General features: G+C 33.7%; 1 protein-coding gene across 1 annotated transcript in view; it reads right to left on the bottom strand.

Annotated features, from left to right (window-relative positions):
• The window catches only part of LOC134279356 (plasminogen-like), a 34,252-nt gene extending 8,072 nt beyond the window's left edge, over nucleotides 1-26,180 (bottom strand). Inside the window, exons 1-4 of the mRNA XM_062761743.1 lie at nucleotides 26,111-26,180; nucleotides 7,923-8,165; nucleotides 6,531-6,776; nucleotides 352-583 (exon numbers count right to left, since the gene is read on the bottom strand). Of these exons, the coding sequence (XP_062617727.1) occupies nucleotides 352-583; nucleotides 6,531-6,776; nucleotides 7,923-8,165; nucleotides 26,111-26,177 (788 nt within the window). The 5' untranslated portion in view covers nucleotides 26,178-26,180. The remainder of the gene's footprint in view (nucleotides 1-351; nucleotides 584-6,530; nucleotides 6,777-7,922; nucleotides 8,166-26,110) is intronic.
• Nucleotides 26,181-26,740: the final 560 nt, after the last annotated feature.

Raw genomic sequence — 26,740 nt, 5'->3', positions numbered from 1 at the left:
TGAAAATTGAGGTCTTTTGCAATTTTTTAAGAAAATACGGGAAAATGAACAAGTTAATGACGTCATAATTGGCATTTAGGAGGTCATATGAGAAAAACCATTTGTGTATTCTTACTGCAGAGAATTCCTATCATTCAGAAAGAATTAATTTTAATTTCTAATATCACTTTCATATTTTAGAAAAATATTGGGCTTTATTTGTATTGAAACTGTACCTTCTGCGTTTCTTTTTCCTCTTAGTATATATGTGTAAAGCAATAACATTTTCTTTCTAATTAACTTGCAGGATAGCACGTGTAGTGCTTGTTGATGTAGAAAGGGAAATTTACATTATGAATATGAAAAACTAACTTTTCAAAACAATGTGCAGCACTTAGAATCCAGAATGAACTGAGAATGGTTCCTCCACAGTGTGGTGTAGTATTTGTTTTATTGTGGATTTTCCTAATGCCCACTTGCCAAGGGAACATTCCTTTGGTCGCAAAGTTTCCAGAAACTATTCTCAGAAATATGGGTGTTCCTCCCGCGGTGTCTCTTCTTCGTCTGGACTTGATCAGTGATTCGTTTGGATGCTGGCCGCAATCTTTAATGAATTAAAAAAAAACTGAAAGATATTTAAGATTTTTTGTTAAAGATTTCACGTCTTTATTCGACATGTTATTTTATTATTCTTCAGAATCATACAGAAAATCTTATTGGTTTAGAGCATGTCACGTGAGGTGTGACAATTCGTGATGTCTCTCTTCAGATGACAATGAAATAACTTAAGCAAGCATTCACAGTTACAACTGTGTTGTTGCCCTTCGAATGAAATTACAGTGGTCTTAAAAAATGGTTACAATTGCTGAATATGCGAGATGGGTAAACAAAAGATTCTAACGATGACGTCCAAGTTGTTTGTTGACATATTTTGAATGTATGGAATCGGAGCAGAGTAGGGGAATACAAGGTGTTTGATAACTATTTTCTACTCTATAATTTAGATTCTTCAGGATGATAAAACTTATGGTCTGTTTAGACGAGAGACATTCAATTATATCAATTATACCCCGCCTCCAACAGGAATATAATGGCGGTGTCCATGTTTTGCCATGGGAAACCCAAAAATGTGTCGGATCAAAAAGTAAAATAGGTTGTGCATAATGGCAATATGTAGTAAAAAGTCTTTGGAAGTTTCATCAAATTTCATTCAGTGGTATGAGAGGAGTTGCGGATAAGAGAGGAGTACCCCAAAGTGTAACAGACGGACGGACGTACAGACAGCTAGACGAACATCTCGATTATTATATTCCCTCCGCTTTTCAAGCAGGGGATAGAACAATACATGACAAAATCTGTATCACACCCAATATCAACCCTCGACGAATATCAGCCCTCTGGCCTTCGGCCCTTAGGTTGATATTACAGTCTCGGGCTGGGAAGTCAACATTACCGCTACATTGCCAAAAATTTCAACTCATTACCGCTACATTTCTTCAAATTTTCAGCCGATCATTACCGTTACATTTTCCCGGCCGAAAACATCTCATAACCATTACATATTGAATCAGCCAAAAACAACTCATTACCGCTACATATCGATTTAGCCTGGTATGATTCGGTATATATGAGTTCTAATTAACAGAATTCACTTACTATCTAATCAGAATAACTGAGTATATATACTCAGTAACTGTTTTCATAAAGAGTTCAGCACGTCTTATAGTTCACATCCGAACATTTTTGATTTATTGGCCAAGATTCAGTCAGTTCAGACAAAAGGTTACTTGAAAATGCGTGCTGTAAGAAACAAGATTCTCCCAGGACGAAAGGAGAATAACAACACAGCACGAGAAAACTTCCGGTTGATGAATGGCGGGGTGAGTGGTGTTTTTGGAGCTCCTGGGATATTTCTATTGTAAATAACTTTTCACACGTCTGTCAGGCCAAAATGTGTAGTATTTAATTAACAATCGTTTTTTATGAGAGATTTTTAAGGAAGCAAGTCAAGTCCAAACCTATTGTTCCTATAATCTAGCTTCACTAAGTACTACCCGTCACGCACGATTTTGTTCTATTAATGGCCGCCAAGGAGTTCACTTTTAGTGCCCCTAAAATGGAAGTAGACAATAGCCCATCCGAAAATTATAATCACAGTTTGGATGAATTAAAAAAACAATTTGAGGGAAAAGATCTTGCAGAATGCTTTGCTATTATGTCCATGGAAATTAAGGGTGTTCGAGGAGAAATCCAGGACATAAAGCAACGTGTTGGTGACCTAGAAACGGTATGTGAAAACCTTAATCAGGACATTTCAGACATTCATCAAACGTCTTTTCCGGAGATAAAAGAGGCACTTAAGGGTGAACGAATCGAACGACTCAAGCTGGAAATGTGGGGCAGAAAATGGAATTTGGTTGTCCGGGGGATTGAAGGGTCAAATGATGAACGACCAAGAGAAACAGAAAAGAAGGTGAGACAATTCTTGAATGGTGTTCTTAAATTTGAGGAGTCATTTGCAAACGGGGTGATTTTGCAAGCTGTACATCGCCTGCCAGGTGGACCAGAAGGGAAAAGAAACATTATCGTTCGATTTAGCAGTCTTATTGATAGAGATGAGGTTCTTGAGGGGGCAAGAAAGCTAAAGAAGGGTTCAGGATATGGGATATCACCTGATCTCCCTAGGGAAATAAGCGACCTGAGAGCCAAACTCCTAAAGGAGAGATTCGCAATGCCACCGGAGGCTAGAAGTAAGACAAAACTTGTGTACATAAAAGATTTCCCCTTCGTGAAACTCAAAAAATAGATTGTCCGGTTCAGTGACCCCGATACCCGTGTTTACAACTGACAAGATGTGTATTCGCTCAGTTACGGAATTCTGACCTGCCTTTTCATTGATAAATATCGGTGCTATCTTGAGAATGACAATTGAGTCGTAACCGCCGATACAACTAGATAACTATTGATTTAAATATTTTATGCTCATATCGTTTTGTTTAATATAAGAGTGTGAAATATACTTAATGTACAGTGTGTCATTTTTTGATATCCAGGGGCTTTAAAATCCGGAAGTTTTTTTTTCTCTTGGATGGGAGGGTGTTTACATCAGTGTGTGGGAGGGTTTTATACTATAAAAACTGTCTACATGTATATACAAACAATTTTCAGACTGACTGAAGAAATAACAAACAATCTTTTCATCTTCTTTTTGTTACTTTATGAATGATTTAAAAATTGGTTGCCAGAATTGTCGGGGACTTGCTTCAAATAATATAAAACGTAGGGATATTTTTAACAGATGTCGAGATAAATTTGATATTACTTTCCTTATAGATACACATAGCTCGACGGAAACGCAAACCATTTGGAAAACTGAATGGGGATTTAAAGGGGTGTTTAGTTCAAATAGTAGCAGCAGCAGGGGAGTTGCGATCTTATTTAAAAACTCGTTTGAATTTGAAATATGTAAAGAAATCATTGACTCAGATGGGAATTTCATTATTTTAGATTTAAAATGTTTTAATAAAAAAATAACCTTAGTTGCTTTATACGGCCCAAATGAGGATAATCCAAACTTTTATTCTTCAATTCACCGTAAGATAGAAGCTATTGGAAATGACTCTATTATAATCGGAGGAGATTTTAACGTGCCCTTAGACTATCAAAAAGATACTAGCAACTACAAGCACAAAAATAATCCTAACGCCAGAGAAAAAATTTTAGAAATGATACCAGATTTAGATCTGGTTGATGTATGGAGGGAATATAACCCAGATATATCTAGATTCACATGGCATGGCCCAAAGAGTAAGCAAGCTAGATTAGATTACTTCTTAATCTCCGCTGACCTTCAACCTTGTACGGTGAAGACCGACATAGGGTATGCGTACAAGTCTGACCACTCTTTCATTGAAATTTCCTTCAAGTTCTCAAACCAAATTCGAGGAAAAGGTAGCTGGAAATTTAATAATAGTTTACTCTACGATCAAACCTATGTCCAAAGTATTAAAGAATGTATTTCAGAAACTATTGCACAATATGAAACAAATAATAGCTGTACAATTAATGATCAATTACTTTGGGAAACTTTGAAATTAATGATTAGAGGCAAAACCATATCATATACCTCTTTCAAGAAACGCGGTAGAGATAAAACGGAGTCAGAACTTGAGAAAAAATTACAAAGTCTATATGAAAAGCCTCTTTCAGAGGAAAATAAATTAGAAATTGTTTTAACAGAAAATGAGTTAAAGCAAATAAGGGAAGAAAAGGTGCCAATATGCAGACGATACTTCTCTAGCGCTCGAAGATGATGAAAAATCCCTGAACTTAGCACTAAAATGCATAAACTCCTTTGCTGCTTGCTCCGGGCTAAAACCCAATTTCGAAAAAACACAAGCTTTATGGATTGGTGCAAAAAGGGGCTGTGGTCAAGAGATTAAGACAAAAGAAAAAATAATGTGGAACCATGACGGTAAATTTAAACTCTTAGGTATAACTTTTGACTTAAACAAACCGGATATCACTTATGATAATTATGAGGAAAAGTTACAAGCTGCCAAAAAGCTTACCAATGACTGGTCTTTTAGAAACCTCACATTGATCGGAAAAGTCACTGTGCTCAAAACACTGGTTTTACCAATTTTTGTTCAACTTTTTACTGTTCTTCCAGACCCACCTTCAGATTTTTTAAAGAAACTTCAAAATATGTTTTTTGAATTTATCTGGGAAGGCAAACCAGACAAGATCAAGCGCAACGTTCTATATAATTCAACAGAAAACGGAGGGCTTAAGGTTCCTCATCTAGCATCTTTCTGCCAAGCCTTGAAAATATCATGGGTCAAGAAAATACTTGACCCTAATATTCATTCGCCTTGGAAACTCTTGCTCTCAGACACGACACAAAAATTCGGAAACGACAAAATGTGGTATTTTAGAAATGAAGGTTTAGAAACCATTACAAGTAAATTTAATCCATTCTGGAAAAGTGTATTAATATCTTGGGGAAAGGCTAGTCAAAACTCTACCACAGCCCCTTGCGAAATTCTTAGTCAACCACTATGGCTAAATAATGATATCAAAGTCGGAAAAAAATATGTGTTTAAGCGAAAATGGATTACCAATGGCATATTTTTCATCAATGATTTAATTACGGAAAATGGCGATTTCATGAATTTTAACCAATTTAATAATAAATACATGTTAAATACAAATTTCGTGGAATATACCGGATTACTATCAGCAATCCCTAAACATTGGAAGCAAATAATTAGAAATCATCAAAAGCTGAATGAAATTAAAAGTGAAAATATTTTAAAACTTCAAAGAAACGTTAAAGTCACAAAATACTTTTATCATTTTTTTGTTGAAAAGATAGCAGAGTCCCCTTCAATGGCTTTAAGAAAATGGGAGGAAAAACTTTCAATACATATTCCTGAAAATAAATGGAAAAATTCATTCTCTTTACCCTATTTAATAACAGAGGACACTAAACTTCGATGCTTTCAGTTTAAGCTTTTACATCAGATATTTTTTACAAATAGCAAACTTATGAAATGTAAATTAGCTGAAACAGAACTTTGTTCCTTTTGTCATGATACTAAAGAAACACTTATCCATCTAATATGTTTGTGTCCTTTTTCAATTACTTTATGGTCTAATTTAAGAGATAAACTTCGTAACACGTGTGGTTTAATAATTGAATTTACACCTGAAGAAATAATATTTGGATATAATAGTTGTAGCAAAACTGCTTTCAGATCGTTGAACATAATCATTCTAATTGCAAAGCAATATATAATGCATTGTAAATGGAAAAATATAACGCCCTCTTTTCTTGCTTTTTTGGAAGTACTTAAATATTATAAAACTATAGAGCTTTTTTCCTCCTATTCTCTTTCTTATAAAAAAGCAGACATGATCAAGCAAAGAATTTTTGAAAACATTTCTCAGTCAGTGAAGATAAGATACAGAAAAGTAATAAATATTATTGTACTTTTTTAAAAAATTGTTCAATGGAAGCACTTTATGTCTATTATGTATAAATATTTGCCTTTTTCCACTATATTGTAACTTTGTAATGTTTGTATGATGCATTTAATGACAGAAATAAAAAATATGAATGACAAAAAAAAAACAACACAGCACGAAAAAGGGAACTGAAAGGTAAATACGACAGTGGGGAAATAACAAGGCAACAATATGTCAAGCAAATGGCTTTCAAGGCTTTACCAATAGTGTTTAAACATTTGACAAAAAAAATATTCTGCTCAAAGTCCTACTTCCACCTTCCCGTGGTGAGCAGGGGAACCGGGTTTTATGCATGTAAAGGTTGTACTGTACACGCACAAGTGCCTGGCTAATGAAAGAGGCAATGTAGCGGTAATGTGTACTATTTTACGTATCAGTGATGTAACGTTTTTTGTAGCGGTAATGACTATGTAGAGGTAATCAAAATTTCGAAAATGTCGCGGTAATGATATGCACCCCTCGGGTTGAATTGGAGTGTGATAGAAATTTTCCATGCATTATTCTCTATTTATAAATTTTACCACAAACTGGTACATCGCAGTACTCCCATCTCTTCAACGGGTCAGTTGTATAGCACCATGGGCTGCTATCACGATCTGGGTTTCTGCAGAAATTTTCGTTTAAGCTAGCATTTCCTGGAAGACGGTCGGTGTCGCTGTGTCCGTGAGGGTACTGACTATCCCATCTCTGACACTTTCGACCTGATTTGGTAACGTTGGTTTTCCCTCTGTATTGTAGTCCTTGTGTGTCCCATTTACAATTTTTGACTGCAAAGCAGTAAATATTCCACAAACATTTCTTCACTTCTTTATACAAATGCCAAAGTAAGAAAACAAAGGAAAAAATTACATAAGTACTTTCTAAAGAAAAAAATCGAGTTTGCAGCATTTTTTTTTGGGTTAGTCCGTTAGAGAATATTGGAATTATATGAAAAGGCGAATAAATTTTCTCAAGTTAATAAATTTTCTTTTTCTTGTTTTCGTCGAAAATGAATAGTTGTTGCTTTGGTTTTCATACTTAACACGTGTAATTCTTTCTTTGGACAATGGATACCGACAGTTTGACCATGACCTGGGAGTTTGACCTAATTTTTAACTCATGATTTAAAAATTAGTTATATCCTTGTAATGAGTTTGAATCTCGTTTTATCAAAACAATTGCTAGTTCTCACAAGCTTCATAAAAGTAAAAATTAAAGCACACGAATTTTTTATTTGTTTATATATTGAAACAAATAATCTTAGCCAGTAATTTTGTAAGTTTATAACACAACTTATTTTCAAAATATCGATATATTCTTAAACTCATTGTATTACCAAATGCTTTACAATTTTTTTTATTTCAATTCATAATAATCATATTGATTTTCTTTTCAACATCGGCTTCGATGTAATCCGACTTTCTAGAACTTTCAATATAGAGCGAGATCGGACATACACGAAAAGAATTCGCACTTTTTGTTTCTTAATCAATAATCACAACTTATTCCTTTTATATCATTCAAATCATATTTTGGCTGCATAATTCATTAATAATGTTTCATGAAATATTCTTTTTCGTGGCTGTTTACCGAAAATGAAAGTACACTTTTAATTAAATTCATGATAATTACTATGCGATAGTTTGCGGACATCACCTTTTAACAAGTTTGTTTCTATAGGAATAAGTTAGAAGTTTTGTGCTGCTGTTTCGGAGTTTATTTGCAAAATTTATTAAAACATTAATATAGATTCGGCAACTGGCGACAATATTACACTCGATTATGAAACTCTGATACAGGAGTAATATTCGTAAACAGATGACTGGGGGATAGAGAGCACTTCAAAGGACTTCATTGAACCTTTAAAAAGCTCAAAACTGACCTTTTTATCAGTTGTAAAATAAATATATTAACCATTGACTTTTAATTTTTACCACAAACTGGTACATCGCAGTACTCCCATCTCTTCTGCGGGTCAGTAGTATAACACCATGGCCTAGAATCACTGTCTGGGTTTCTGCAGAAGTTTTCATTACTACTGGGAAGTATGTAGAAAGCATGATAGTGAGGGTACTGGCTATCCCATCTCTGACATGTTCGACCTGATCTGGTCACGGATGTCGTTCCTCGATATTCTAGCCCTTTTCTGGTGTTCTTACAATTCATGGCTGAAAAGTCTGAAAGAAACATTTGAGTTCTAAGCATCACCTATCTACGGAAGCGTATACGTCTCCACACTTCTCGTAATATGATTTGGCCTCTAAAGCCACTTTAACTTTCCTCCAGACTTTGTATTCTAGAGAAGAAGTTTTCCCAAGAGGAAATCTCATTCTGGTGCCAGCCTAACCACGAGTAGGATTTCTCCTACTTCATAACAAGATGTGTTTGTGAAACACTGATGATCCCGTACTTCAGCTTATAGCAAAGGTTTAATTCTCTCAAACTCAGGTCAAGGTCAAAGAGTCAAAATTGTTGGTACCAAAAGGAAGGTCTTGTTACAAAAAATATACTTATGAAATACCAAAGCCCTAGTTTTAACTGTTCACAAGTTGTGACCCAGGTTAAAGTTTTCAAAAAGTGGGTAAAATTCTTAGGTTAAGGTCAAAATATTTATGCCAGCTGAAAGGTCTTGTCAGAATGAATAAACATGTGAGATATGAAAGCCCCCTAGATTCAACTGTTCTAACCTTATGCCCTAAGTTAAAGTGTGGTATATATATATATATATACACACACACATATATATATATATATATATATATATATATATATATATATATATATATATATATATATATATATATATATATATATATATATACTGTAGACGTACTTTTTTCCACGGGGTCATAATTCCGCGAAATTTCAATTTCTGTTTAATCCGTGGGTAGAAAATTACGCGGATTTTCTTCACTGTCACTATATGCCTTACATTTATATTAAGTACGCTTGGACAAATTTCCGCGGATTATTTTTGACCGCGTACATAGCGTAAATTAATACCATGCGGAAAAAAGTACTTCTACAGTATATATATATATATATTAGGGATGTCAAATCGGTCAATTTTTAATACTCGATTACTCAGACGTTTTTCCGATCGAGTACCCGGGTACTCGGTAAAAGTCTAAATAAATATGAAGTTAATTGATAACTGTAAAACATTGCAAACTCTTGTAGAAATAAAACATAAATGGTCTGATGGGAGGTTTACCTGTAAATGTGTTGTTACATTTATGACCACTTTGTGCCCGACGAAAATTAATATAACAATTTTTTAAAGTTCAATTTATTTATCAGATAAATACGAGAAATAAAATCATAAATGGTTCACAGTGGTTTTGTTTTTTGAAAAAATAATCTGTTCCCTAATTGTAATGTAACTCTTTGGTTGCTTTTGACGTCCAAGTGATCAATCGTCAGAGCTACAGTATCAACTTGATCAAGTTCTCCTATGACACAGCTGATTTACGATCTTCGTACATTTTTCGATCCCAGATTTCAAAAAATTACGAGACGGTATGTTATAGTTTGGTGCAACGATGGACAATAGACTTTTAAAGCCTTTGCCTTCAACCATTTGCATTAATTGGCATGTAATCAAACGCATCCATATCAATAATCGCACGTGCAATATCGTCTGTCTCTTTCCCCGAGAATTTACGGCTTCTTGGAGAATTGTATTGACAAAATTATCAAATATATTTAAACATAATAAAGACCTTAAACGATGTTCAATGAAAACAAATAATTAAAACAAACTAAACATAAGGGGAGAAGACAGCCGAAGATGAGAAAAGCCAGGTAACAGGTGCTTGGTCACGGTAATTACTGTATCAACACTGCCACAGGCGATAACGGTCATTTAGAGGTACAGGAAACCCTAATTACTGTATTTACAAGTGCAATGAACATTTTACGTTTTAAAACCGATGTTTTAATGCATTAAAAAATAAACTTAGAAATATATAAAAATATACATTCGAGTAACCGAGTACCGATTTTAGTATTCGATACTCGGACGTTCGATCGAGTACCCGGTTAACCGGGTACTCGTTGACTTCCCTAATATATATAAATATATATATATATATATATATATATATATATATATATATATATATATATATATATATATATATATATATATATATATATATATATATATATAAAAAAATAACAGAACACCGATTAAAACTCTACCAGTTTTAATGATATCATCAGGAGTTTTATGATTGATCATGGCTTTGCATTTCTTGATAATAAAAGATTTTAAAAGATTTTTCACGTGTATACAATGAAGCGCATTGAAGTGGTTAAATTTTCCTTTTGGACGGAACTTTCTGAGTCATGTTTTGAACGTCAATTATAACATAACGACACGCCCATTTCTTTAGAAACGAACACGAAATGTTCGTCGCAATGTTTCAGGACACCCCACTCTTTGCGACAAGCAACATGAGTTTCACTGAAATGGAGATTTTTAAAGTTATAAGAGAGATTTAGAGAGTTTCAGCTTCTGTAAAACACATATTGCAACGAAATTGTCCATAATTATGAATTTATCATGTTTATTGGATTCACCGTAACACATGTATTGGTTGAACACGTGCTTACTCGGTGTTTATGTAGACCGTCAATTTGATTGGATATTATATTTATAGAATACCTGTTCTACAGGTATTCGAATGAATCATTTCACCGATTTTTCTTTTCTAAAGAAATGGGCGTGTCATTGTATAACAATCAACGTTCTAAAGATAGCTCAAAATGTTCCATTCAAACGGGAAATTTTACCACTTCAATGCGCTTCATTGTAACTTTGATCCCCAAGAGTGGCCCTACTCTACTCCCGAGGTTATGATTTGAACGAAATTGAATATACACTATCTGAAGGTGGTGGCCCTAGGGGGTGACGAGTTGAAACTAGCTGAGAATGCTTCAATATAAACTTCGCTGTTCTGGAGGTTTTGAAATATTTTATCCTATGTTTTTATGTGTAAAATTTTGATCCGTCAACATGACCCACCCTACCCAAGGGCTCTTGCTTTGGACAAACTTAAATTTACGCTATGCAAATAAGGTCTCCTAAAATTCATTTCTTGCAAAGTAATTCTTGAGAAGATTTTTAAACATGCAATGCTCCCAAATTTTCACTGTTTCTCACTTATCTCCCCTTGAATGAAGGCATGATTCATTTAAACAAACTTGTACATTGTATTTTCTTCACCCAAGGATACTTGATGGCAAGTCTGGTTGAAAGTGACCAAGTGTTTCTGGAGAAGAAGACGATAATGTGAAAATTTACAGACTGGTGGACAGATAGACAGACAGACGAACTAAAGATGAAATGTAATCAGAAAAGCTCAGTTGAGCTAAAACACACTGGCTTTAGATCCAAGCATTCGTGCAATAAAGTTCTTCAGAGTATAATAAACAAGAGGCCCATGGGCCACATCGCTCACCTGAGAAGCTTTGACCATTCTGTTCTTTAACAAATTTCCACCTTGTTATACATAATGCATCCCCATCCTATCCCACTGATCATAATTTAGACATTTTAAAATCTACACTACTCCATGATCCTTCCATTGGCACATATGATTCAGCTTTTTTGGCCCAGTGGTTCCTGAGAAGAAGATTTTCAAAGATGTTTCCTTTATATTTGTATGTAGAACTTTGATTCCCTATAATGGCCCCACCCTTCCCCCGGGGGTCATGATGCCTATAATTTAGAATTTACACTACCCCAGAATGCTTCCACATAAGCTTCATTTTTTCAGGCCCAGTGGTTCTTGAGAAGAAGATTTTCAAAGATTTTTCCAATATATTTCTATATAAAACTTTAATTCTCCATTGTGGCCCCGCCCTTCCCCCGGGGTCATTATTTGAACAATTTAGAATCTACATTATACCAGGATGCTTCCACATAAATTTCAGCTTTTCTGGCCCAGTGGTTCTTGAGAAGAAGATTTTCAAAGATTTTTCCTATATCTTTCTATGTAAAACTTTGATACCCCATTGTGGCCCTGCCCTTCCCCCGGGGGTCATGATGTGAACAATTTAGAATCTACACTATACCAGGATGCTTCCACATAAGTTTCAGCTTTTATAACCCAGTGGTTCTTGAGAAGAAGATTTTCAAAGATTTTTCTCATATATTTCTATGTAAAACTTTGATTCCCCATTGTGACCCCGCCCTTCCCCCGGGAGTCATTATTTGAACAATTTAGAATCTACATTATACCAGGATGCTTCCACATAAATTTCAGCTTTTCTGGCCCAGTGGTTCTTGAGAAGAAGATTTTCAAAGATTTTTCCTATATATTTCTATATAAAACTTTGATTCCCCATTGTGGCCCCGCCCTTCCCCCGGGGGTCATGATTTGAACAATTTTAAATCTTCACTACCCTAGGATCCTTCCACATAAGTTTCAGTTTTACTGGCCCAGTGGTTCTTGAGAAGAAGATTTTTTAATGACCCAACCCTATTTTTGTCTTTTCTTGATTATCTCCCCTTGCGAGGGGATATGTCCCTTTATTTTAACAATTTAAATTCCCCTTTACCCAAGGATGCTTTGTACCAAGTTTGGTCAAAATTGGCCTGGTGGTTCTTGAGAAGAAGTCGAAAATGTGAAAAGTTTACAGACGGACAGACAGACGGACGGACGACGGACAAAATGTGATCAGAAAAGCTCACTTGAGCCTTCGGCTCAGGTGAGCTAAAAATGATTACAAATATTGACAGTTGCTAAGCAAAGCACTTTTGATATGTCGAATTATAATGTACTTCTCCACAAATTACCCTCTTTTGGAAAATGCAAAGACTCGTTTAACTGGTTCATTAGTCGTATTCGTCGAATAGAACGGTGTGTTAGATGGAACAGTAATCAGTCAAATAAAAACATAATTATAGGATTTTTTTATCAATATGCATCCCTGCTGACGGGTCAATCTCTCTGTGTCCTCCTTATCATGATCTGGTGAACGCAATTACATTCAGTTTAAAATAAAAATAACGGTCTAAAAATTCTGTATAAAACATTCGTGTGAACAACCATGTATAATCCACAGAATTTTTAAAATGTTGACTTCAATCGGTAAATGTTAAATCTTTGTATTGCCAACTTATTTGTCAATAGTTTGCCTCATTAAGATTTCTCCATATTTAAAACCTTTGTATCGAATCAACAAGAAGACATAAGCTCTATACAGACATGAAATGAATTTTCTAATAAGTTTCTTTCTTTACTTATAATTTATTAGTTACATAGTTATTTGCATATCAAATATTCTATTCAAATGAAGCCAATTTTATTCCAAAAATTAAATTTGAAATGAAGAAAGCAATTTTGTGGCCCTCAAATCGACACTTAGATACATCAATGACGTATTATCAATTAAACTATGTTTATCGGTTGTTAACTTTAGTTTACGGACTGTAAACTATAGTTAACAACGTTAATCTACATGTGTATATTTTACATCTGTAAACCATAGTTAACGCGATAATCTATGTTTCAGAACCGTAAACTATACTTAACACTGAAAACAATCTTTTGCGATTGCAAAACATAGATTATCTGATAAATACAGTTTCACGATTTGTAAACTATGGTTTACAACTCTTAACTATAGTTAACGATCTGATTAATATAGTTTTACGATTTGTGAAACTATAATTAAGAACTCTTAACTATAGTGTACGATTGTAAATTATAGTTTACAAACGTGAATCTATGTTTATCAACAAAATCTATTGTTAACGTTTTATTACAGACAGATAAACTTAGATTAGCATTCGTAAACTATAGTTAACAACCGTTAAATATAGTTTTATAGATGAAAAATATAGTTAACGAATTGTTAACTATAGTTCATGGTTTGTAAACCTAGTTTATCAGCTGTGAAACTTTGTTAAGCTCATTTTTGTGAATTTTGCGTGCCGTATATATGATTTATTTTTAGACTTTTAATAAGCTCTTTACTGGCAAAAAGAACATATTCATTTAATATATATTTAAACCTTGCATCTTAATATTTATACAGGGTGTTTCAACAAACATGTCCCGACTTTTTATGTCTACAGTTTTGCACAATAATAAACTATTTATAAAATAATAACTGTATTTAAAAGCCCATTTTCTTGCAATATCATTATGATATAAACAATATAAAATAAAGTCATTACATTTTTCCATTGAAGTTTTGATTACATTGAAAAAAATTAGTTTTTGAGTTTTTTTTCAGAAATGGATCTATGGATTTTCATAAACTAAACAATACAAACAGAAAATCTCCAAAATTATCAATATTAGTGCTTACGATTTTGATAAAAAGTACTCATATAAAAACCATCTTTCTACGAAACAGACTTTTCATTAAAAATGTCCATATATATGTCATAAAGGACTTCAGAGACAAAATGAGGATGCTGACTGAAAATATTGTGACTTTTTAGAACACATAAAATGACGTTAAATTGAAAAGTACTGCTGACGTTCAATCTTTAAAAATATCTGTCTTAAAAAATAATTGATTCAGAATTACTTCAACTTTCATATTAATAAAATTGTTTGGTTATGTGGTTTTCATTTTTTTTTTCAAAAAAAAATCTTTCGTTTATACTGCCTAAGTTTATATAGCAACCACAAAGTCGGGACATGTTTGCTGAAACACCCTGTACATCTAAAGTTCGTCTTACAAACAGATTCATCTTCACAATCAACACCGGCGTCTTCTTTATGTGTGCAATCTGAGACTCCCCATCCATCATGTTGACAATCATGGATGCTGGATTCATTTCCGTGACAACTCAGACTTCCAAGCCAGATTGTGCCCTCACCAGGACCATACAGCTTAGAGGGTTTGCTACCACTGAAAGTTATATTTACCATCTATATTTTTTCTCCAGATCACATGTATATCATTTTGAACCATACTGATCAAAGCCCTGTCAATATCTCCCTGTATCCAACCATACGACAGACAACATTAGCATCATTATCATCAAAGTTGTCATCACAGACAGTTCCTGATCTCCCGTTATACCACATCTTTATCCGACCTCTACTGGTAACCCCGCCATCCACCAGTCTGATCCTCACTGTAAATAAAAGTCTTCTGTAACTTGGCTGTAAAATTTAAAGCTAGATTTCTTTTAAATAATTTAATAGGGACTTGTATCACCTGTGGGTGTTTGTAAAGTAGACTGTGTAGTTGTGGATTTTCTGCTAGTAGCATCTACAGCATCTGCACAAAAATAAAAGAATACGACTCACAAACTATTATTTTATTGATAGGTACATATAAAGTGTAAAATTATCGTAGAGAAGAATAATTTAAGGATTTATTTTTTATACCTTCACAAATAACACCTGCATCCTCTGAATGATCACAATTATGGTTTCCCCATGGCCTTCTTGAACAATCAAAAAGAGACGATTCGTCACCATTGTACTCAACATCATCAAGCCAGATGACTCCTGAACCTTCCCCAAAGGTCGCTCTAATCGTTGCCTGGCCACCTCTACAATGTTGTTTCAATAAGCAGATATCAATAAGAAAAATACTTTAAGGAGGTTTTAAGGGGTCAACAAATTAACCACAAATTAACCACCAGATTTAACTTATTTTATTTTTTTTTTTTTTTTGATACGGTATCTTAAGCTGTCAACTATCATTCGGCAAAGAAAAAATTCATACTTTTTAGTTTTAAAATTTGATTATTTTTGTATAGCTATATATGGGGCTCTTCTTTTAAAGGAGATAAAAATAGTCTAAAAATAGCTCCCCCCCCCAGCCTCTTTAATTTCAATGTGAAGAAAGTTAAGGCACAGGAAAATGGGAATTTTTTTTCTAATGCTACTGTATCAATCGTACATTGAGCAACCAATTTTAAAAATGATAATGATTACCTTACCTAAAACCAAGCATTCTGCAGACAACAGCAGCATTTTTATTTGACCATCTATCATCACAAATAGTCCCATTGAGTCCATTTATTACTATTTCAACCCTTCCACTGGTTGGCCCATTTCCATTCACCAGGTACACTTGTATATCTGCATTGTTCATTCATTTATATTTTATATGGCTTTAGAATATAGAGTCTAAAAGTATTAATATTTTCAAACAATTTGTCTTAATAACTGTTTAACGTGTAATGTTATTAATGGATAATTATTCGCCAGAAAAATATCAATATTGACCAAGGCGAAGCAAGGTGCTGCACGCGCTCTACCCCTACGATGAGTAGCAAAAGCTGTTTGTGTTTGTTTATAGATTATAAAGATTATAAAAGGATTATAAATAGACTATAAAATAAATATTGTTATGAACTATTTGCGCTTGTATATATGATATAGGGGTTGTGAAACGCAAGATAAACTTCTGAGATGAAACAGTTTTATTTTTCCTTATATATTAGCTAACATTTACGGAAGCGTAAATAAGCCGTACGTACGAGATACTAAGTCGTTTGTACGATATACTAAATCGTACATACGACATAATAAGTCGTACGAACGAGATAATAAGTCGTACAAACGAGATACCAAGTCGTACGAACGAGATAATTACGGAAACGTATAACCGCCTCGTGTTGATGTTTTAGAACGCGATATTATGATATAAAAATGTTGTCAAATACAATTACTTCAAGGTTTGGCGATTTAATAATGACAACAATCTCTGATGAATAGTACTTTTCTGGTATGTTTTATACGACTTATACACTTTGATATATCAAAGTAGAATTCCTAAATGTCGCACTAAAATAACGTGTAAAAATTAAGCCGCTGAAATTAAATATCGCAGACATTAGTGCAATATAACATATATGGGTCAATATAAAAAAAAGCAGCTAAACGTGTCACTTCTTTGTAAAATCCTATTTCTTATTTTCTCCCTATTTTGGATTGTTGCTTTACAATGTATGACATCTATACTTTCTACTTACTAATAGAAATTTTCACATAATTAATTTCATTTAAGTCAATAGATGATTTTTATCACACCAATCAGTCAAATTCAGCTGTCAATGGAATTTTCCTCTTCAAATAAGGATAAATATGCCAAAAATGGTATGAATTTTTTTCTGAAAAATCATGTATGCATAAAGTAAATGTTAAATAGAATATGTATTGGATTAAAAAAATATGAACCCCATCTTCCATTTAACTGATACAGCCTTAAATATGACTGTACAAGAAATTTGTGTCATTGGTGTTACTATTTTTGTTTTTGCTACAAAAGAGTTATCATTCCTGATAAGAGAATATAAACAGTCCTAAGTCATATTACATCACTTCTAACCAAAAACAACAGAAAAAGTTCTTTGATATTCATGATCAGAACATATTGATGGACTTCAGAAGTAAAAAAGTACACTAGTACAGACTTTTTTTGTCAGTGGTGTTTCCATCGTTATTTCAAAACAATTTTAGATATTCATTGAACTTTTTTACGTAAGATGTTCTTTAGGTGAACTGATAGCAATGTGGACAAAACTTTTACTTTATCTAGGGTAAATAAGAGATACCAGATCATTTTATGACTAATACGTCATTGGTGTTACTGTCATTGGCATTACTTCCCAGAGTTTAACACCAATGACAGGAATGGTTACACCATTGACAAAACAAGTACTTTTGGAGGCAAAATATATTCTTCTTATTTAGAAAAGTCATTTATTTGTATTCTACTTTGCAAACCTAATTTATGGTGTTTGAAAGTATTTTGATTTATTTTCCAATACATATTTTTTTCCCACTTACAGACGTTTCAAATATATGGTAATCCCAATGACAACTTCAGATCATATACATGTAACACCAATGACAAACATTTTTTTATGCTCAGAAAATATATTTTCCCTTCTGAAAAATTCACAGGCCAAGTATGAATGTCAGAGGTTATCACCTAAGTAAAGTAAAATTAGTTAAGTTAAACTCAGTTTGTTTAAATCTCTCTACAAATAGTTACCTTTTTATGGTAACACCAATGACTAGTGAAGTAACACCAGTGACAAGAGATTTTGATTTATACATTTTATCCACTAGTTCTTTAATGAAGAATATGGGATTTAAAACGTTATATCCGACACAGTTGAGATCCTTTTACCCTACCCACATTATTTTTTCTCAAACCAATGATAAACCAACACTGTATTTCTTTCAGCTTTCACCATGTATTTGTATACAATATACATGTGGGGCTTTATTGAAGAAAAGTATAAGAAAAAATTAACGTTTGCAACAGGGGGTTTTCTCCTTTATATTTTTTTAAAGTTATCTACATATCTACATAAATCACATATTCTTTAAATGATTAAATGACAGTACACCTCATGTAGCTCTGTATTATGCTATGGTCACAATGGGATAAGTCTCTGTCATTGGTGTTACCAGACTTCTTTTTGTTATAAGATCATTTTAAGTATGAAATCCCAGAAACTTATTTCATTTCTGTATGTTAGTCATGCAGTGTATTCTGTCTTTCACATAAAATTTCATGTTGTATTATGTTAAATTGCTAGTTTTTAAGTGCTAGGTCATTGGTATTACTGATTTCGATCATTGGTGTTACAGTTGAGTCAGTGGAGTAACCAACCTAAAAGGTGTTATTTTTCCCTTTTAATAAGTTTAAATGTAAGAGATAACTTTATATTACATAATTTTACTCATTGAAAAAAATCATAAACTATTTTATTTTGATTTATACACGCATGGCACCACATTTGCAGCATAGTATAGCGTGTGTCTTTTTATTTTTGTCTCACGTCAATGTACAAATATGATTGAAAACTTAATTTTCATCACTGGACAATGAAACTTTTGGACTTATCAGTAAACTTGAATAATACTAGTAAATGTTTATCATAGCTTGCATTCATAAGTTTTTCACTTGATTCTATACGACAAAATTTTATAAGGTAAGACCAATGACAGAAAAACACAGTTTGATAATATTTACGAGAACATTCTGAAAAAAATAGCTTCCCTACTGTTTGCTAAATGTTGTTTTCCCAAAATATTGTGCAGCTTTATCAATTTAGATACAAAAAAGAAACGGAAATATTTAATTGTATTTCCAATTTTCACATGAACCATTTAGCTGCTTTTTTTTATATTGACCCATATGAAGACCTCGGGTAGACGACTAGATTTAATCAAAGAGGAAATTCAGTAAAATTCGAACGACTTATAACATCAGATTGATTAATATAACGTAATGCATTGCATCGATGTCTGATTTAAATAAAATAATTCAAATTGTTATAGCACTACTTGCAGACCCGTAGTGCATGTCTAGGCAATGCTTTCCTCTTTTTCTGACTGTGTGCCTTTCTTAGGACTCGAGATACTCTTTCAAAACCGTAGCTACGTGCCTGATTTTTATTCTCCGAAATTGTTTATTTTTAAAAAAATGATTTTTAAAAATAAAAATCTAAAATCTGCAATATTTTTTTTTTTCTTCTCAGAATAAACAAAAAGAAGTTTGCAGATTTTGCAGATGTTATAATTTTTTAATGTATATTCTTTTTTAAATGTACTCAAAGAGCAACTTCATAAAATGTATATGACTGTATACATTATAGCATAAATGTGAATTTACCAAATAATTCAAAACATGATTTGGGAAAAAGATAGATTTGTGTCAATGACAGCACTGACTAATAAGCTTGTGTGTTATCTTTAAAAAGAATGAGGACAAAATGCAAATTATTTCGTTAATTTTATCAATCTACACATAATATTAAAATATAGAGTATGTGCAGACGTGCACTCGATTTTTTCCAATTGAATTATCAAAGAAAATTAATATACAACTTTCTAGAAATTTTGAATTTACAATATTTTGAGGTCATATTTAATTCATGACATCACATCAGACGACAAAATTTAATGCTTATATGTCTGCATATGTTCTCCAAGCTAGGAACATGATTAACGTTACTTTAATTGAGGATATTTTGATAGGCATATATGTATATATGTACTTTTTTCCCAGTTTCTTGCCCTTGACTATAATATTATCATAACATATGTACAATAGATGTATGCATAGTCAGTATAACTCATATACGTTTTATCAATTGCTCTCATTATATGTAAGATCATGTTTGTTCTATCAATTGGATCCTCCTCCTGGGTCCTTCTTTTGTTTGTAAATCTTTTTTGCTCCTCCAGGGCCCAAATTGGACTGATAAAATCTTGTATCTTGTATATATCTGATGTTACAAATCGTTCAAATTTTGTTGAATTTTTCTCTTTGATTAAATCGAGTCGTCTAAGCGAAGTCTTCATGTATGTTATATTGCACTAATGTCTGCGAAATTTAATTTAAGCGGCATAATGTTTTCACATTATTTTATGTGCGACATTAAGGAATTTAACTCGGATATTTCAAAGTGTATAAGTCGTCTAAAACATATCAGTAGAGTATTATTCATCAGAGATTGTTGTCATGATTAAATCGCCAAACCTTGAAGTAATTGTACTTGACAACATTTTAATATCGTAATATCGTGTTCTAAAACAACAACACGAGGCGGTTATACGTTTCCGTAGATAATGTCGTATGTATGACTTAAGCCCTGTTCACCCGACAAGTTTAATTCGCAGTAAATTAATGCGAAGTAAACTAATGCGAATCAAACTAGTGCGAATAAAATTGCGTTCACACGACAGCTAATGCGAAGTAAATTGATGCGAATTAAAATTTCACTTCGACAGTCAGGCGTCAGAAAGGCTATTATGACGTCATTTGCTAATCACGTCACCTTATGCAGAAGCGGATGTATTTGACATAATATTACAGTGTCTGTACACATATTTTAGTGATTAACACAATTTTTCTTAGTTTTTCAGTCAAAAATAGCATAAGTACTTAAAGCTGACCACCGACATGACGCATTTGATTTAATTTTGCCATTACGCATGCCCCAAAATTGAATTCGAATTAGCTTCGCTTAGCATTCACACGGAGACAATGCGAAGTAATTTAATGCGCAGTAAACTAAATCGAATTAAAGTAATTCGCATTTGATTCTCCGTGGGAACGCTAAGCGAAGCTAATTCGCAGTAAACTTACGTTTAATTCGACTTAAACAGGGCATTAGTATCTCGTACGTACGACTTATTATCTCGTACGTACGACTTAAGCATTCCTAGCTAACGTTTAAAATTATCTTTAATGAAAATGTTACCTAGAAGACCAACGAAAAGTTAACCAGCTCTGTGTTCCAAATCGCACAATCGGTTTCTTTCAGTTTTGTGGTAAATGCAATGATAATGTTAAACTACTCTTTCAATAGTAGTTTTGTGGTAGTAAGTTGGTGATTTAACAGGTGGTAGGACGAATAACCCGTACGTGACGTGTCTCTGTTACGCGCCACGTCATCGTCACGGTTGAATGAAAACCTTTCAAGGCCCTCTTTGTTAAGACGTTCGATCGGGGGGGGGGGGGGGGGGGTTGCAGCGGCTGCACACCAAGCTGTTGTTGTCTTTTTCCTTATCTTGGCAACGTAAAAGCTAGATCCCATGGAACTTCCGTCAGCTATAAGACTGCTAGAAATGCATTTCATCTACAAATACTGTGTATGCTTCAAATGTATCAAATGATACAAAAAGATCGTTGTCAAACTTGTCCTCATCAAGTTGCACGTGTTTTTGGTTTTCAGCACTTTTCTGACGGGACGTCATATACTTCACGGTTGAGTAAATCTATTCGCTAATTTTAGTGCATAGTATCAAAGATTCTCATCTGACCAATTTTTATGCTTTTTGGTCATGTGGTTAAAAAAATTCACATATAATGTTACCCTGCGTTTCAAATTTTTTAAATAAAGATACAAAATGATACAAAAATAATTTTTTGATCGTTTACTGAAATAGAAAAAAAAAAATACTTTTTTACGGATTTTTGGCTCAAATCTGTACATACTCAGATTGGAAGCCGATAAAAGCTAACATATTTATAGTTTGTTTGAAAAATTAATTCATATTTATTTGATATATTTAGGAACTGTAGTCCCTTATTATTAGCTCACCTGAGCCGAAGGCTCAAGTGAGCTTTTCTGATCAAAATTTGTCCGTTGTCTGTACTTGTCGTCGTCGTTGGTGTTGTCGGCGTCGTCGTTACGGGCGCGGATCCAGAAATTTTTTCCAGGGGGGGTCCACCCAAGTCTTAAAAAAAAATCCAATCCCCAAAATTTCTTGACAAGCAAAAAAAAAAAAAAACCTTAACTCGCCGAAACGTCAAAAACCTATTTCGTGGGGGGGGGGGGGGGGGGGGGGGGGGGGGGTAGTGGTGACTTCTACCGCCTCAAATCTTTCAATTTTCATACCCATTTCATACATATTCGCGTTTACCAGGGGGGGTTCAGCGTTTTCCAGGGGGGGGGGGTCCATAGTAACTTTTTTCTAGTTTTAGTATATACATTTTTTAACCTGGTAAAGGTCCTGACCCCCCCGACCCCCCCTCTAGATCCGCGCATGCGTTAACTTTTCACATTTTCGACTTCTTCTCAAGAGCCACTGGGCCAATTTCAACCAAACGTGGCACAAAGTATTCTTAGTTGAAGGGAATTCAAGTTTATTCAAATAAAGGATCACGCCCTTATTCAAGGGGAGATAATTAAGAAATAGTGAATATTTGGTGGTATGTTCTAGAAATCTTCTTCTCAAGAACCACTGTGCCAGGAAAAATGAAACTTATATGGAATTATCCTCGGGTAGTGTAGATTCAAGTGGCCACAATGGCTGATCAAAGTTTTACATAAAATATATATAGGGAAAATGTTGAAAGATCTTTTTCTCCAGAATCACTGGGCCAGGAAAGACGAAACTCATGTGGAAGCATCCTCAGGTAATGTAGATTCAAGTTTGTTTTTTTTATATCGTGACCCCGGAGGATAGGGCGGGGCCAAAATGACTGATAAAGTTTTATATAGGGATATATAGGATTTTTGAAAATCTTTTCTTGAACCATTGGATCAGGAAAGATGAAAATCATATGGAACTATCCTCAAGAAGTGTAGATTCAAGTTCGTTCAAATCATGACCCCCGGGGGTAGGGCGGGGCCACAATGGCTGATCAAAGTTTTACATAGAAATATATAGGAAAAATATTTAAAAATATTTTACTTCAAAACTATTGAACCAGGAAAGATGAAAGTCATGTGGAAGCATCCCCAGGTAGTGTAGATTCAAGTTTATTCAAAGCATGACCCCCCCCCCCCGAGGATAGGGAGGGGCTACAATGGCTGATCAAAGTTTTACATAGGAATACATAGGAAAAATCTTTAAAAATCTTCAAGTAATAAACAAAATCAACCCCCCCCCCTCCCCCAAACAAGCAAACTTTTCACCACTGAGCTGATATGTGTTTTTAACTAGCCCATTTGCTAAGGTGAGCGATGTGGTCCGTTGGCCTCTTGTTATTAATTATATTTACACTTGAAAAGTTCTTCAAGTCTTTGATTGTGTAAAAATATTAATTATAACTAAATTCAGTGTTTTATAATAATTTTGAACAGCAGGAAAGAAGATGTTTTCATACGCCAACATTCCGCCAAAAATATAGTCCCTGCAGGTTTTCAAACATAAGACATACAAGTTTGGCTTTCCAGAAAGCCTGAAATGTCATCTCTTTGGTATCAATAATGTCAAAGAAATAAAACAGAAAGGGAGATATTTTAATGCAATGAATATAATATATGGATTATTACACCTGAAGTTCCCAAATGACTTATTCAGCAAACTCCACAGTAAAGTACGCAGTTTCTTTTGGCCGCAGTATATATATGGAAAGCATGGACGTCTGCGAGAGCACCCAAGGCGATTTTTCGTGAAATTTCATTCTAGCGGTCTTTGTGGTTCTGGGTGTTTACAATTTACTTAAATTCAAATACTTTCCTTGAACTATATTTTCTTAACACAATACGGAATTATCAGCAATAATTATCATTCACTTAAAAGCAGCTAATCATTAAAGTTTGACAGGAATTAATTTAATAAATCCAATTACAGACTAAAAAATTAACATAAAATTAGCGTTGACCACTCTTCATTCATTTTTTGCAGAATCTACTTGTAAGCTTGTTCTTTTGTGCGAGAACCAGTTTTCCCTTCCCGTCAACAAATCTATATATAGAAATCACGTCATTGTCAATTCTCGGAGCCTTGTGTGGCTTACCCATTTAATAAGGCATAGTACTGAGGATCAATATATATACGATAGGGCTGTGTATTGAGCCAAAAATTTCGATACGATACAATATTTTTTAAAACGATATGCGATATATTGGATTCTGAAACAAATCCATCAGAAAAGGTTTCTAAATCATTTTATGCATACATTTCATAACAATTAAGTGTTTTATTATCCATTTTAAAGTTCTTGTCTCATTGTCTTTAAAAATAACACTTCAATTAAAACTTTTGATGACAGTAAAATCAACATGTTCAAAAAAACTTCTCTATGTATTTTGTAATAATTATAAAAACTGTGTTATTTGCTTGGAAATTATATAATTATTGAAGGTTTTAATTCAAAAAAGTAAAATATAATCTTTGGTGATTGAAATTCCCATCTTTTAAACAGAATATGAAGAAAAAATGTCTGTCCGATACGTATTGGAAGTTACTTTTCGATACGATATTTTTCTTGAATATCGATACGTATCGATATATCGATATATTGATACAGCCCTAATATACGACACACCGAAACTATAGATATTTAATATGTTGACGGTGCGACCGTTAGATCGAGCGCAAACTCTTCTATTTCTTTTGATTTAGATCGGGCTCGTCAAACCGCACGTGACATTTGGTGCGTGGTGAATCTAGACTCTGACGTCACATGACGTCGTATGTAAGTTACAAATACCAAGGAAAAACTGAACAGTGCTGAAAGTTAATGAAAAAAGTTACGTTTACAATTTATCTTCAATATGTATCCATAATTTAATCAAGGCGAGTAAACTTTTTGTTGAACATTTGCCGTCATTCTCGCGAGAACGCAACTTTGCTAAGTGATGCATTGTGGGTCAAAATTACTGCGGCAAAAAATTCTACAGAATGAATGTGCTGTCGTCCGAATTTTCTCTTCGCCCAAGCGTTGTCGTTAGAGCTCGCAGTTACGAGCGTCTCTTCGCGACGCTCGCTGCGCTCGCTATAAGCATCGTACTTCTTTTCTAAATTTTCCTTGGCTTTCAAATAGGCCTAAACCGAAAGTAGATCACACAGTCCTAAGCTAGTTCTTCTAAAAGAAAACCAGTTTACAGGCTACTTGGAACTCTGTAAAACATCGAGGACTCCCGAAAGATTAATGGAGGCTTACACTAGGACTTCACTTCCGGCATACAATCTTAATGTGTCATCTCCCGAGGGAGATGACAATAAGCAAATGTACTTTGAATATTTCATCTAGTCAGAAACCAGAGAAGAATCATACCTGAAGGTATTCAATATATAATGAAGGGATTTTGAACTAATTTGAATAATTTTAAAGTAGTTAACACATACTACTAGATAACGATAAAAATTATATGAACCAAATTCACAAGACTGATGGATGCACATGAAAAGTTTTTGAAGAGTTATCTGTCCTTGAAGAAAAGAAGAAAATTTTTGATTTCTCAAAATTTCTGCGGTAAATAATTAGTCCCCTACCAGTGAAACCGGATGGGGACTTAGGTTTCCTCTGCATCTGTCCGTCCGTCTGTCTGTCCCTCTGTCCTTCTTGGTTTTCCGCATTTCTTTCTAAACGCTTGTTTAGTTATTTCATAGTTTAATAAACAGGGAGTTTATGCATATGTTCACCAAGAGATTTGTTTCAAATTACTTTTTTACAATATCTGATAAAAACATGCGCTGCCCATAGACTTCAATGTAAAAAGATACAGATAATTGAACAATAATCATTTTTTTTAATTCCTTCGGTGGAGCATTTTTATCTGATAACATCTTCAAAATGCTACCATGGTTAGATAATTGCATCATTAATTTATAACGTACAAAATATGGTCGTTATACGAAAGCCCAGAAGGCTGATTCGAGATTCAAGTTTCGAAATACATTGAATACCTTAAAGTAAGTGTAAAGTTCCTTACCTCCTTGCACTTGACATATTGTCATGTAGATAACGAAGAACAAATGTATTACAACCTTCACCATCATGGAAAAAAATTCAACATTTGACAATTCAATTTATAACTTATGCCGTATTGAATGAAGTTACGAAATAAAGACATGTATTTATACACAAACTGTGAGTACATACTTACAACCACTTAATCTTCTTCGAATCGAAATTTTACTACGGGAAATTTTTACTTCTTAAAAACGGAACATTCTAGAAATTTGACCTAAAATTTTAAGATATGAAAAAATGAATGTCTTTCAAGGGTTTCTAAGTAAAATTTGATTATGTAGAATTTCCAGGGGTTTTTGTCTTCATACTCACTTATGATGTAATTCCTTCTATGAAACCACTTTTATACCTGTGGATTAACAAATTAGATTTTTCGACCCCCATTTTTATACCCACCCCAAGGTTTTAATTAAAAATCCTAAACCTTATATTGCACGTCTGTGGGCTCCAGCTATCATCCTTCTATTGCATAAAATGTTAGAGAAGTTTTGGAACCAGGATTTTTTTTTTTTTGAAAAACATCATTTTCGACCCGTATTTAACCGGTAGGTGAAAAATGTGAATTCCAAAAGTTTCTTGTATTTAGATA

The sequence above is a fragment of the Saccostrea cucullata genome, unplaced genomic scaffold (genome assembly GCF_032062105.1).
Source record: "Saccostrea cucullata isolate Sc308-1 unplaced genomic scaffold, CSIRO_AGI_Scuc_v1 ctg82, whole genome shotgun sequence".
In the NCBI taxonomy this organism is placed as follows: domain Eukaryota; kingdom Metazoa; phylum Mollusca; class Bivalvia; order Ostreida; family Ostreidae; genus Saccostrea; species Saccostrea cuccullata.
This window is presented reverse-complemented; position numbering and strand designations above follow the sequence as displayed.